The sequence below is a fragment of the Taudactylus pleione genome, unplaced genomic scaffold, assembly GCF_031769625.1.
Source record: "Taudactylus pleione unplaced genomic scaffold, aTauple2 ptg000475l, whole genome shotgun sequence".
Lineage (NCBI taxonomy): Eukaryota > Metazoa > Chordata > Amphibia > Anura > Myobatrachidae > Taudactylus > Taudactylus pleione.
Genome location: NW_028284877.1, coordinates 726,114 through 741,242, shown reverse-complemented (window position 1 = coordinate 741,242; position 15,129 = coordinate 726,114). Strand labels below are relative to the sequence as shown.

Genomic DNA, 15,129 nt, shown 5'->3' with positions numbered 1-15,129 from the left:
ATAAACCTTCTACAGCATAAAACAAATGCTGTGCAGTCACTGAGAACACTGTATGTGAACCTTACTGCCATCTAATGGTTAAGATAGAAATTAACAGCACTCACCCATTATACCAATCCCCTAATATTAGCTAAAGTGGGATTTTATTTAATTGCCAATAGTGCTCGTTATCACATTGCCCTAATGGGGATACTGCCGGTGCTACCCCATCAGGTGTTCATGCCGGTAGTGAAGGTACCACAATGCTTTTCTAACTAATGGAACTGAAAACCCAAATCTGGCTCAGCATGCTTAAGAATGGTGGAGTCTGGCAGTGAGTTAATTATTAATACTGCAGGCCCATATTGGTGGGACGGAATGTTAAGGATTCCGATGGTCAGGATGCCGACAGTCAGTATACTGAGAGATTGAGGAGGTAAGTATTACAACCCTTACCCTAACCCTCCCATCACGCAGCCTAACTCTAACCCTCCCGCAGCCTAACCCCTGTTCCACAGCCTAACCCTCCCCTAACTTCACGTAGCCTAACCCTCCCGTCCCACAGCCTAACCCTCCCCTCCCGCAGCCTAACTCAAACCATCCCGTCCTGCAGCCTAACCATAACCCTCCTTTATCCTAACTCTAACCCTCCTGTCCCACAGCCTAACCCTACCCTCCCGCAGCCTAACCCTAACGCTCCCACCCCACAGCCTAACCCTCCCCTCCTGCAGCCTAACTCAAACCCTCCCGTCCTGCAGCCTAACCATAACCCTCCCGCAGCCTAACCTTAACCTTCCCACAGCCTAACCCTCCCCTAGTGCCTAACCCTCCTCTCCTGCAGCCTAACTCTAACCCTCCTGCCCCGCAGCCTAACCCTAACCCTCCCCTCCTGCAGCCTAACTCTAACTCTCCTGCCCCGCAGCCTAACCCTAACCTTCCCACAACCTAACTCTCCCCCTAGCGCCTAACCCTAACCCGCCCTTCCCACAGCCTAACCCTCCCCCTAGTGCCTAATCCTTCCTTCCTGCACCTTAACCCTCCTGCCCCGCAGCCTAACCCTAACCCGCCCCTCATGCAGCCTAACCCTCCCCTCCCCGCAGCCTAACCCCAGCCTAACCCTCCCCTCCCCACAGCCTAACCCTAACCCACCCCTCCTGCAGCCTAACACTAAGCCTCCTGTCCTGCAGCCTAACCCTCCCCATAACCCTCATACTTACCTCCGAAATCTGTAGGTATTCGGACAGTCAGAATGCCGCTGTCGGTATTGTGACCGTCGGCAATCTGACTGTCGGGATGCTGACTACATCTCGGTGCGACGAGTGAGCACTACTTTTTTTTTTCTTAGAATATGGGAGAAACAAATAATTTTTAATTCTAAATTTCAACAATTGGGAGAGTTTTCGTAAATAGAAAAATAGGCACCACAGTACTTTATATGCTATGAGGCTAATATAAGTGGAAACGCACAATGCAAATCCATGACGCTACTATTGTGGATAAACACATGCATCATAAAACGTCCCGATTCCTCCCCCAAACTATATTATGTTTAATATAGGCAATGAGGAAATGAACTCATATTCACACTTACCTGAAACCCTTGTCCTGACTGTAGACAACCAGTTTCAGCTCCCCTGGTGACTGCAGGGACATCCCGTCTCTACAGGCAACATAGCTGTCTTGAGAAGGACTGGGGTTATTGGAGGGAGCACCGTCTGTAAATAAAGACACCTATGATGTGAATTAGGCACCATTTTACCAGTGTCCTAGCTCTATGCTGATCACTGACAGTCATTAATAAAATGACAGTACTGCAGGTGCATAGTGCATGCGATATCATGTGACGCCATATACCTTTAATTGGCACGGGATGCGGTAAGGATCCAGACAAGCGGGATGCCATCTGCTGGAACCCTGGCATTGGAATCCCGGACGATGAGGCAACACCGGCGACGAAATCCTGACACGACTCGGTATGCCGACGTTGGGATCCCGGACATGCGGCATCCCGATCGTAAGGACACCTTGGATAGGGGAGTATCAGCTGTGGGGGGGGGGACTTAGGTTTAGGCGCCCCGGGGGGAGTTAACATTAGGCTCTGAGCAGGAGGGAGGTTAGGGTTAGGCTCCGGGCAGGGTCTGGTTAGGTTCTGGGGGTCATGGTTAAGCACTAAGGGGGGAGTGTTAGGCACTAAGGGGGGGAAGGTTAGTCTGCGGGATAGCGAGGGTTAGTATTAGGGTACAGGAAAGGAGGGTTACGGGGTAAATAGGACAGGGGAACATTACCTACCGTTCCCCTGTCGGGATTCGAACCGTCGGGATGCCGCTGTCAGCGTACAGACAGCCGCCATCCCGTCCATCGGTATTTCATACCGAAGTCATTGGCACAAGTGGAAGCACAGAGGTTTGCATGACAAAATGGTGGCATCTGAGAGAAATTAAATATTGCACGTTGTGAAGGAATGAGTGGGGTGCATTGAGTGTTTCTTGTTGCTACTTGATTAACTGGGGACCTCAGACAGTTTTGTATCGTTCCAATGTACTAATAGCACAATGCAGGAGATTTCACAGAAATCTCAGGCAAAGTGATAATTAGCACATAATCAATGGGGGGGCTGCGATCTGATCCCTATGTACTAAACTCCAAAAATCAAAGCTTTTCTGCATTTAGCCCCGGTAGTTTACAACATCTGAAGCCTATGGAGGCTCCAGGTGCAGGAGAGAGATCTTTTGATCTCTGCCCTGTAGCCCCCGGCCGACTCCGGAATCTGACGCTGTGCGCAGCCTCCCCTGGAGAAGTTTTTCACTTCTGCAGAAGACTTCTCCTAAATGCCGGGGATATAACTTGCAGGGACAGAGGTTTTTTACCGCAACCACTGTCCTTGCGAGTTCCCCTTTGTACATAGCAGGGATATTTTCATTAAAAATTAAAATATACAATGCGAGTTAGATACATAATAATTGCGACAGTACTGCGATTATTAGGTCATAGACTCCTAAAAACTTAATTATATTGTTACAGCAAACATTTTTACAGCAATGTGCCCTGCAGACAGCTATGTTAAATATATAGGGGAAGATTGAGGGTAATTACAGGAGGAAACCTTAGGAAGTGTAATTATGCAGTAGTCAGACAGAAGACTCTCCCACATCAATCATCTGCAAATCAGGTAAAGCTGGGTACACAATGATAGATATTTTACCCATTCGATGGAACGGGCGATATATCTATAGTGCATCGCCGGGTGTGTACAGCGGATATGTCTGTGAACAACGTCATTTACAGACATATCCAATCTGCTGTGCAGCACAGCAGATATATCGGTCATCTGCTATTGTGAAAGATATATCGGTCATCTACTGGTGTGTACAGGTGACCTGCCAATCGCCAGTACACATGCTGCGGGACCCGGCGGTGACTGATAGCTCAACTGGGAGGGCGATTTAAATGCCCGCCCATTTGAGCTGTCAAACCTGGCATATCTGACAGACGAATTGGTAAATGTGTTTACACTAGGGGTGAGCGGGTTCGGTTGTACTCGGTTTTACTCGGATCTTTTTATTGGCTATCGCCGAACATGTGTTTTGGATAGCGAATGAATTCGAGCCGAAATTGCGGTAAAGTGGCGAAAAGAACCAAGTAAAACCGAGTAAAACCGAACCCGCTCACCCCTAGTTTACACTTAGCAATCGTCAGTGTAGACCTAGTGTGTACCCAGCTTAAGTGTGGCGGCGGGGTACAATGTAATGCAGGGGTGGGTAAAACGTTGATGGACCGGTGGACAGCGGACAAACAACCAGTTGATCGCGGTGGATGTCCACGAGCAGCCAGCAGCAGCCAATAAGAGTCAGGCAGATTCTTACTGGCTGCTGCACCCAGGGCCAGCGCAATACTCTTAGCCGACGCCAACCTGGAGAGGTGCCGCCGCTGCCTACTCCATTTGCTGGGCGCCCGCTGAGATTTTGTTACCAGCAGGAACCCAGCAGCTCCTTCCCTGCAGAAGCTGCTGGAGGCTGGAGCTTACTCCTGAGCTCCGCCTTCCGGCTCCCGCAGTGGGTACTATGGGAGAGACGTCATGACATCTCTCCCATAGGGCCGAGCGGGAGGAGCAGTAGGACGGCGGCAGGCGCAGGAGCGGGGATTCAGTGTTGTTTGTGTGTGTGTCTTTTATGTGTTTGGGGCACTACTACTGGGGGCACTGTATAAGGGGCACTACTACAATGGGCATTGCATAAGGGGCACTACTCTGGGCATTGCCTATAAGGGACACTACTGTGTGTCATCCCTTGCTGTGAGGTCACGTCCCTTTTTGCATGCCACTCTCCCTTTTTAGGGCTCGGTAGATCATGATGAGTTTTTAGCTTTAAAAGTAGATCACAGAGTCAAAGTCTGGCCACCTCTGATGTAATGTGTATGTGTGGAGGCTATTAATGTAATGTGGGAAATGGTGGTCTCTATTACTATAATGTGGATAATGGTGGTCACTATTAATGTAATGTGGGAGATGGTGGTCACTATTACTGTAATGTAGTGGAGCTATTAGTGTAATATAGTGTAGTGAGAGTGTTAATACAATATGTGTGAGGGAAGATACTAATGAAATGTAATGTGTTTGTGTGGAGGCTATGATATTAATGTTCTGTGTTTGTGGGGGCTATTAATGTAATATGGGAGATGGTTACTGTGAATGTAATGTAGTGTGAGGGAAGGTACTAATGTAATGTTGTAGTGTGTATTAATGAAATGTATTAGGACTAATATAGGGGCTGGTGGGTACTATTAATGCAATGTGGGAGTATTAATGTAGCGGAGCTATTACTTGTGGGGCAGTTCAGGAATATATTGTGAGTTATTTAATTGGAGTCTCCATTAAATGTGTGAAATATTCATATAAAGTAAGGTTGATGGGGCTATTAATAGATTGTAGGGGTTAGTAATGCAATGTGGGGTCTATATATTTATATATGGGATCAAATTATTGAAATGCTGTTGCAGGGCTATTTATTAAATGGTTTAATGTCAGGTTTGCTTGGGTTTGGAGAGGTCTATAGTGTTCATTCATAGTTTGACCCATTTAGAAAGCTGTCAGTGGACATACAGTACGTACATGAGTGTCAAATGGCTGATTTTCACAGTTTTTATTACTGGTGGAAAAATGATAGCAAGCAAGTGTTTTTCAGCAAAGTAGAGTTCTTCCGGCATTTTTCAGTATTTTTATACAAGTTTGTAAAAAGTTGGAATAAACACTTTTATCTCTCATGTGCAAGTTCTAAAACCCCTAGACTATATTAATGCAACACCTCCACATACCTGTCCCACATTCCACATAATTTACACCTCCACATACCTGTCCCTCATCATTTACACCTCCACATACCTGTCCTACATCATTTACACCTCCACATACCTGTCCCACATCATTTACACCTCCACATACCTGTCCCACATCATTTACACCCCCACATACCTGTCCCACATCATTTACACCTCCACATACCTGTCCCACATCATTTACACCTCCACATACCTGTCCCTCATCATTTACACCTCCACATACCTGTCCCTCATCATTTACACCTCCACACACCTGTCCCACATCATTTACACCCCCACATACCTGTCCTACATCATTTACACCTCCACATACCTGTCCCTCATCATTTACACCTCCACATACCTGTCCCTCATCATTTACACCTCCACACACCTGTCCCTCATAATTTACACCTGCACATACCTGACCCTCATAATTTACACCTCCACATACCAGTCCCACATCATTGAAACCTCCACATACCAGTCCCACATCATTGAAACCTCCACATACCAGTCCCACATCATTGAAACCTCCACATACCAGTCCCACATCATTGAAACCTCCACATACCAGTCCCACATAATTGAAACCTCCACATACAAGTCCCATATCAATTAACTTATTAAGCTTTTTAGCAAAATTCATTGAAAACTGACATACCTTTATGGTCCTCATAATTTACACCTCTACGTACCTGTCCCACATCATTTACACCTCCACATACCTGTTTCACGCATGCACGAGACCCGGATAGCGACGGGCAAGCCGTCGCTTCGGGTCTTGTACCAAAGGGCGTGGCTGCCCAGACGGAGGCGCTCCCATGGGAATGCCTACCGTCTGGGGCCGGCCCCACTGACATCACAAGTGATGTCAGTGGGAGTGCTCTCGGCTCTGATAGAGCCGAAAGCACTCCAGGGCTTGCGGCAATGAGACCCTACCACAAGGGTCTCGTCGCAAGCCCGATGGTCGCGATGGTCTTGACCATCGCGACCATCTTCCTGGCCGCTCGCTATAGCTGTGGGTGGTCACCCACAGCTATACGAGCGGCCAGGAGGCTGCTTTAAAAATTAAGAAGGACGGCCCTGATTCAGAGCGAGCGCTCTGTCAGAGCATCCGGCTCTGAATCAGGGCCTGTGTCCCCATATTTTTACCTTAAAATAAAGATTTTCCTTAACCTTTCACCTGCTCAGGAAGGTGCACACAAGAAAACGTAAAAAGCAAAGCAAGTTTGGAATAGAATTGCAAATGCTATTTGCAGTGCAAATTCGCCCTGAGGCCCTGATTCAGAGCCGGACGCTCTGACAGAGCGCTCGCTCTGAATCAGGGCTGGTCTTTTGTTTTTTTTTTAGAACGGCCTCCTGGCCGCTCGCATAGCTGTGGGTGACCACCCACCACTATAGCGAGCGGCCATGATGATGGTCGCGATGGTCAAGACCATCGCAACCATCGGGCTTGCGACGAGACCCTTGTGGTAGGGTCTCGTGGCCGCAAGCCCCAGAGAGTTTTCGGCTCGAACAGAGCCGAAAGCTCTCCCACTGACATCACTTGTGATGTCAGTGGGGCCTCTCCGCGTTCTCATGGGAACGCCTCCGTCTGGGCTGCCACCCCCGTCGCTATCCGGGTCTCGCGCATGCGCACGACGGAGCCGGCTCCATCGTGCGCATGCGCTCTGGGCCACCATCGACCCGGTTGCGAGCGCTCAGCGCTTGCGACCGGGTCTGAATCAGGCCCACAGAGCGGCTTGCAGGATCCAAATGGCACCTAATTGAATTGACCCCATAGCCTTACTTTCCAGGATCTGGCTAAGCAGCAAATGATCTTAAGACGCCATCAGCATCAGGTAGCCAAAAATGCAACAATAGAAGCATATCATAAACTGACAATTAATAACTCCTTATTGTAAAAAGATGAAATTGCAGTTTTCCTTTGAAAAATGTAAATAAAGAATTTATAAGAAAAGAAAAAAAAAAGATAGTTATCAATCTGATACACTGCACCAACTATTGATATATTGTGTATTGTTAGTTTCTTAGATTCAAACAACATAAGATCTAATTAATAAATTTTTTAAAGGGGGGGGGGGTACATTTATTATTTCCCAGATATACTGGCGAGAGATTGCTCTAAGCACAGGTCTGATGAATCCCTGATTAAAGTGATGAGTAAAAATAGAATTCAACTCCTACGGGGAATGCAAAACAGTACAATAAATAAAAGTGGGGAATAGTAAAAAGGGACCATTATTTTTGTTCCCGGGCAACTCGGCCATGCCGAGCGTCTCTCTTGCTCAAGATGTGCGTCTTATTCGCATAAATAAAATAACTAGGAGCAAGAAAACTACTTTCATAGATTACACTGATCAACTTGATGTGCGACATTTGTATATCTGCGTGTGACTGAGTCTAAATCTGTGGGCCTGATTCAGACCCGGCCGCAAGGCTGCATTCGCACGCGGCCTGTCGATGTTTGCATTCTTCTAATGCATCGCAGTGCAAGTGCGCGATTCAGCGACCACAGCGAGCACGCAGATGCTTTATACAGTGATTGACAGGAAGTGACCGTTTGAGGGTGGTGACGGGGGGTGGTCAAAGAAACACATGCGTGCCTGGGCGTCTAGACGCCGTTTCAGGGGCGTGCATAATTAGGCCCCAGCGACGGCATACGCATCCTAACGTCTAGTTACACACACAAACATTAGCAATGTCTGTTGTAGGGTCAGGTCAACCACAACTTATTCGTGTGGGTCCGATGGTTCCCGATGTTACCGATGTTTTCGCTGTATTGCGAGAACGTAAGTGAAGGGAAGTAGGCGGCATTATGTAGTGTTGGGTGTCTACTTATTGGGCTGCGGTTACAGTGCGTATGTGGTCATTACCATATTTTTGCATCAACAGGCTGTGTGTGAACGCAGCCTTGCAACCGGGTCTGAATCAGGCCCTGTGTACGAAGTCCTACGATCCAGCGTCCGCGGCTTTATCTCAGTTTCCGTTGCGCTTCATCTGCGACTTTGTGCGTGTTTTAAAACTAATTCATGTGCAGTTAAGGTCGCAGCCCAGAGTCTCTAGTACACTGGGAGGGGTGTTTCTCCGCATCTGTGATGCAAATAAAACATAATATTGAAAACAAAAATGACAGTACGCTACTCCTCTCAGGGTGCCGGGTGTCTCGCCCTGTATGGAGTAAGTTAGGTGTAAGTGGACACATCCGTAGTTCAATTCTCATTTCTTTCTTAGACATTGGAATAGACAGTGTTCCATAAAAGCAGTTCGGGTTCCAATAATATAAATAAATGAAGCGTTTCGCGAGTCGCAGCATGCTTCATCAGATAGGAAACTTCCAAATGTTGTTTCAGGAGCACTAGTAGATGACATGGAATGGTCTTAGTAGAAATTGACATGCAGTCTGCGTTCTAGTATAGTGTGCGGCTGCAAGGCCCGTCCGTGAAGGCTCTATTAGGCTCATGTTTTACATATTTATTATTTCGTCTGTAAGCACAGCATCAATAGAGGACAAGCATTGTGGCATCCCATGATAATGACATGCATCAATGTACACACTTAACACCAGTAACTAGATCAGATACTGTACACATCTGTAACTAATACAAAAATATAAATAACTTGTAGCCATATTTAAAATTAATTGTACCTGGCAGCAAAGCCTCTGAACTGGCAAGTTGATTATGCTGGTCTTCAGTATCAGCAAATGAGTTTTCGGTTTCCTTCAGGTCTTCAACGAATGATTTAAAATAATTAAAATGAATAAATACAAAACTTTAAATAAGGTTAACAAACTTTTCCTATGGCTTCCATATTACTTGGATAACCAGGTAGGTCATTTAAGTTGAGTCTAAAGTTGATCAACTGTCTCGCAGTCAGAGTGCTGAGTGACCAGATCACTGCCCAGTTGTGGATGGCTATATTGGACACGTTGCAGCTCTGCAGAGCTTGTGTCTATCAGCCGGGTAACTTCTGCTTTTAATTCAGGGATTAGGTTGGTTGGAAGGTGACCACATGGACAGGCTTGATGTGGTCATCTACAGACTGCCATTTCCAGCATGCTCAGTATACACTGTTGGTGCTTACTTTTTATTACACACATTATATCAATGCCCAATATGAACCCAGCTGATTTATACTTATAGGGCATTGCATTTGTTGTGCTGCAATATCCGTAGCAATATTGCTTTGTATGTCAGCACCATTAGTCTCTAGAATGGTTTCATGTAAGGTTAATATAAAGTAGCTGATTTTTTGGATGAATGATCATATTATGTATGTATATATACAGCATGTATATATATATATATATGCAGTAGCGGCTTCAGGCACTGGGCAAGCCGGTCTGCGGCCTGCCTCCTGGAGCGCCAATGGGATCCGGCGGGCGCAGGAAAAGCCATCCTTCCCACCTGGCGCTATTTTCATGATAAACGCTCAGGGGGAGGGAGCGGAGGAGGGAAGGGGCGGCAACACAGGATGGCGCTGGGCGCAGTAAAGCCTAGCGTCGGCCCTGTATATATGTACTGAAATTGACCTATGAATTTGCAACTGGAGCAAATATAGTGCAATTGCAGTTGGGAGCAAATTGATCACCTAAAGTGTATGTCCAAACCTTGTCCTCGGCTGCTCACCCAGTTGTTCTCACAAACAGTACTGCCCCCTATTTAAATGCAGTTCTGCAACAAACAGTTCATTGGGGACTCGTACATCTTCCTGCCCTTGAATATATTTCATTGTTTTCCACTTGGAGCAGACAGGGAGAAGAATGTGGTGCGCATGAGTAGTATTGATAGTGCTGATCTTATATAAAATAATGTAACTTATATCCAATTATATGTAAGCCCAGAAGCAGGCTTAGGGCAAGGGGTGTGTGGCAACACCCCCACTAATTTGGGGCATGCTCGCTTATCTATACACCCCCACACCAGGACATAGGCTACCTCTCCTAAACCCCGAACATCGGCTACCCTTGCCCTACCCTACTACTCACCTGGATGGCATACAATGGTTCTGTCTCATCCCCTCATCTCAGCCGGCTACCAGGGAAGAGGCAGCCTTGTTTTGAATCCAAAGTGGCCCATGTGAAACTTCTCCGTTTGGACCAGCAGTTTCACATCGGCCATCTTGGATTAAAAAAAAGAGAGGCATCTTCCCTGGTAGCCAGCTGAGATCCGGGATGGAGACGCTTTAGGTCAGGGTTGAGGCTGCCTTAGTGGTGAGTGGGCGCATATCTATGAGGACACCTTATATTGTCCTGTCTTTACAAAGACAAAATAAATTTGACAGTGAACAAAAGAAAAACACTTACCCGCCCAAATTATTTCCTCTATCCATTTAACAAATAAAGGAACTCTACTGTACACTCCAGGCATGGGATGTTCCTTACATCCAACACCCCAGCTTACAATACCAAGAATAAAGTAGATTGCTGGATCATCAGAAAGACAAACCAGGGGACCACCAGAATGCCCCTGTAACAGACAATATACAATTCACATTACTGCATGTATAGCAACAGGAGACAGGGCAGCATTTAGCTTCATTGTGTTATTTTGTAGAGCTCCCCCTACTGATAAATAAAGTAATAATTAGGAGATTTTCAAAGGATCCCCCTCTGACCTTCCCCGCGACTTGGGCATACGCAGTAGGACTTTCAGGTCATAACCCGGAAGTCCTCACAAGGCAATAGGAAGAGCTGTTCTTTCCATTCACATCTGCAATTATTCATGCATACGGTTTTCATAGAGTGGCGGGATGTAACGCAAGCAATATGCAATGCAGGATACATTCCACCCTATATGTTCTTCTACATTTTCATATACTATGTATGCTATATTATGCAACTACAGTGCAGGTCATACAGTCATGTTTATATGTTTATACAATGTGTATCTTCAGGCTTTTCTGCCACCCTAGCGCACCAAGGGGTAACATCCTGATGTGCGCTCAATGGGATGTAGTCAAAATACCAACGGCCGGGATGCAGTCTGTTGAATTCCCGGCGTCAGAATCCCGACCCGGGACTAGGCATAGGCGGCCAAACCCCGAATTCCAACCTACACACCGACACCGGAAACCCAACAGACGGAATCACGATCGTAGGTAAGCGGGGTGCCCTTATCTGTTAACAGCGTGGGGGGGGTTAGCATTAGACACCATGGGGGGTTAGGGTTAGGCACCATCGTGGCGGGGGGTTAGGGTTAGGAACAAAGGGGGGTTGGTTAGGTTTAGGAACCAAGAGGGGATGGTTAGGTTTAGGAACCAAGAGGGGATGGTTAGGTTTAGGAACCAAGGGGGGGAGGGTTAGGGTTAGGTACTAATGGGGAGGGATAGAGTGCAGGGTGGGGAGGGTTAGGGTGCAAGAAGGGATGGTTAGGAAGAGAAGGGGGGAGGGTTAGTATACTTACCCGACCCGTGTCGGGATTCCTAACATCGGGATGTGCTGTCGGCATTTTGACAGCAGGCATCCGGACTGCCGGGATATCATACCCCACCCACGCTTTATAGACCATCAAGGTACACAGGTACAAAAACAAAATGTTCTGCGTTTCGTATCTTGCGCATTTCATAAATGATCACCAATGACTTTCTACTGATCTATTCTGACAAATAATTCTAAAATTCCAAACCTGGAACGTACCCAAATGTTCTGGATATTTCCCTCCCACTCCATTAATTTATATAATAAATTAAAAACTTGTCTGGCTAAGTGTCTCCCATGTACCCCAATGAGAGACCGAGAGAGCGTAAGAAGAAACATAATCGTTATCTCATTCCATCCTTCAAAAAAAGTAGTTATTCATCAGCAAACCGGATGTGCAATGTTACAGGCAGTTTTTCTTGTGACCAAGCTCTAGGCGAAACGCGCGTCAAGCAAAGCAAAGCTTTCCTGGCTGGGTCAGCTGACCTTCATAGCAGCTTTCAGCAATACGCTGACACCTCTACTACAAGGTGAGACGGAGGGGATTTCCCTGCAACGCTAGCCGGACGGCTCACTGCTGGGCAGACCAGCTGATTGCGGTGCTTGCTCTCAGCTACATGCTGACTGATCACTGTGTTACAGTACCGTTACTGTACCCAGCCGCAAGGCCTAAGTGCCTCTCCAGCTCCTGACACACTCTCTCTAAATACATGCTGTGTCCATATGAAGTGTATGATATGGGTGACACCTTAGTCTAATTAGGAATCCCCACTCTCAGCACAGCACAATAACCTGTCTGTTACTAGGACGAACTTCATGAAGGCAATACATTAACAGGTATATTTTCTTTTATTTCTGGCGTTAAGTCTGACTGATTTGGGCGCATTTTATCTCTGCAATGCCTGTGGCAACAGAGTTAATCTAACACCCCTGAAATCCTTAACAGTCTTGACACTCTACTGTTGTTTCATGAGAACTAGTCCCTCTCACTCTCTCATCACTCATTTTTATGAGTGACAGCAGAAGTGGAGTGACACTTATGTGACTAACTTTATTCTATCCACTTCACTACAGAGAAACACATTATATACCAGCACCATAAATCGTATTTGCAACAGGGAAATTATGTTTTAAGTTCTGTTGGGGAACATTACTGCAATCTTAAAAAAAATTACAATACCAGCCATAATAACAAATAAACGGCTGTATAATGAACATAGCTCTGGTTAAGATCACAGCTTAAATGATTATATGTTTCCATTTTCCTGTTACCATGGGGATAACTGTCTTTACTCACCAGACATTGGGGCAGATGTATGAAGCTCTGGAAAGTGATAAAGTGCAGAGTGATAAACGACCAGCCAATCAGCTCCCAACTGTCATTTTTGAAACACAGCCTGTAACATGACAGTCAGGAGCTTATTGGCTGGTCGTTTATCACTATCCACTTAATCACTTTCCAGAGCTTCATACATCTGCCCCATTGACTGTTATATGTGAATTTGCAATTGTAGTATATTTTATTATATATAGTCTTATTTTCCATCTGTTATTGTTTCCATGATTTTATCTTATTGTGACACTATCTTGCAACTCATTTATCCAACTGTTATATGATTGAGAATGGCAACATTATCGGCTTTGTCTGGTTTTTCCTAACGATGATTACACACACACACACACACACACACACACACACACACACACACACACACATATATATATATATATATATATCTTTAAAAATACTGTGGAATGTCGCATGAACTTTGTTTTGTTTAGAGTTAAACATTTGCTCTGCCTAACATGACATATTTTTCGTTTTGAGGGTAATATTGTACACTCTCAAACAAGGATTATATTTTGTGTTTCACCCACCTTTATACTGTTGTATCTCAATAGAAGTGTCTAATCCCAGAATTAAATACCTAGTAAATGTCTGTGACTGAGAGATACTTACTCCTTACACATCCCACTGGGGAAATATGTTTCTTTTCTAACTAAGGAGTATTTTACCAGTATATATTCGACTCAATTATCAGTGATTAGGGGTCAATTGTGGACTCACTGATATCTAATATTTAATCATATCCAGGAAATAACTCATTACGTTACAATTATTTCCTTTTATATTTTAATGAGTATACAAATAACATTTTATATTTTAATATAAATCATAATTTCTTACTGTATTACCTTATCTGATAATAAGAGTACCTCACAAAGGAGTTATCTTTACTTGCTCAGGCAAGGATTTTTTGTATGTTATTGCAACCTGAAGGGCTTAAGTACATGGGAATGTAGAATACAATAGAACCATAAAGCACATGTAGACAGACGGTCATATGAGCCAGGTCAGTGTGTCTTTGGAATCGAGTCCACAGAACAGAACAGCCTGGCACAGGCTGGAGAAACGCTCACCTGCCACACAAGCAGATTCTCACAGTCTGTGGGAATTCGCTTTAAGCAAATATATATAATTTTTTTTTAACTGCTTTATTTAAAAGGATTGTTAGATTTTGGGAAACCTCTTCTCATACACTTGTACTCTCCTCCCCAGCAGTACTTCTGCCAACTCTCTACCTGTTTCCAGTTGTCTCCTCCTAGGTCAAATATATCTAGGCGGGTGATGAGTGTAACCAATGTAGCACCTGCCAATCTCATCAGATACCAGATGAATTATACCTTCCATCCATAGCACTGAATACTGTACTATAGTCAATTGTGATATTTAGTGCATGGGCCTAGTTCTAAGAGGTCATTTACAAACTTCTACTGGAAACCATCGCTGCAGTTGGTGGATCTTCTAACCACTTACACTATGTCATTTTTTTTTATCTTGCTCTCCACCCCCTTCCTCCAATGAGTTGTACTTACTGGGCAAGTAACACTGGATTTGTTTGTCGCAGTCCCAGCACAAAACATCCTGTCGGTAATAAAACCGTAGTAATAATCCTTGCAGACATCATCCGTAAGTACCGGCACCTCCAGCTGCTGAAGCTTTGCGGGCTTCTCATCTGTAGATTACACAACACTGGTCAGATTTTTTCATTAACGATAAGATTCCATTGGGACACTGAACGTTGTAAATGCCTTAACATACGAAAACAGTCTAGACGATTAGACAGACATCAGTGGTCTGACTGTGGGCTTGATTCAGAGATGGACGCTAATGCGAATGTATGCAAACGTCGCAGACACCGAGGATTGTATTGAGATGCCCAACCTGCGGCTTTTTTAAATCGAAGCATCTGCATTCAAAGACGTAGTAACAGCAGCAGATCATTCGATTATCACAGTTATGAATTACTCTATGGCTATGTAGAATGGCTGTGGGAACCGAGATGCTGCCTGAAGCCACTTTTCCTGCATAGGAGATCCCAGACGCAGGCTGTGACACAACTGGAAAATGT

General features: G+C 45.3%; 1 protein-coding gene across 1 annotated transcript in view; it reads right to left on the bottom strand.

Moving 5' to 3' along the window:
* The window catches only part of OVCH2 (ovochymase 2), a 104,430-nt gene that overhangs the window by 33,506 nt on the left and 55,795 nt on the right, over nucleotides 1–15,129 (bottom strand). The window contains exons 19-21 of the mRNA XM_088449004.1: nucleotides 14,594–14,733; nucleotides 10,604–10,766; nucleotides 1,571–1,694 (exon numbers count right to left, since the gene is read on the bottom strand). Coding sequence (XP_088305130.1) covers nucleotides 1,571–1,694; nucleotides 10,604–10,766; nucleotides 14,594–14,733 — 427 coding nt within the window. The remainder of the gene's footprint in view (nucleotides 1–1,570; nucleotides 1,695–10,603; nucleotides 10,767–14,593; nucleotides 14,734–15,129) is intronic.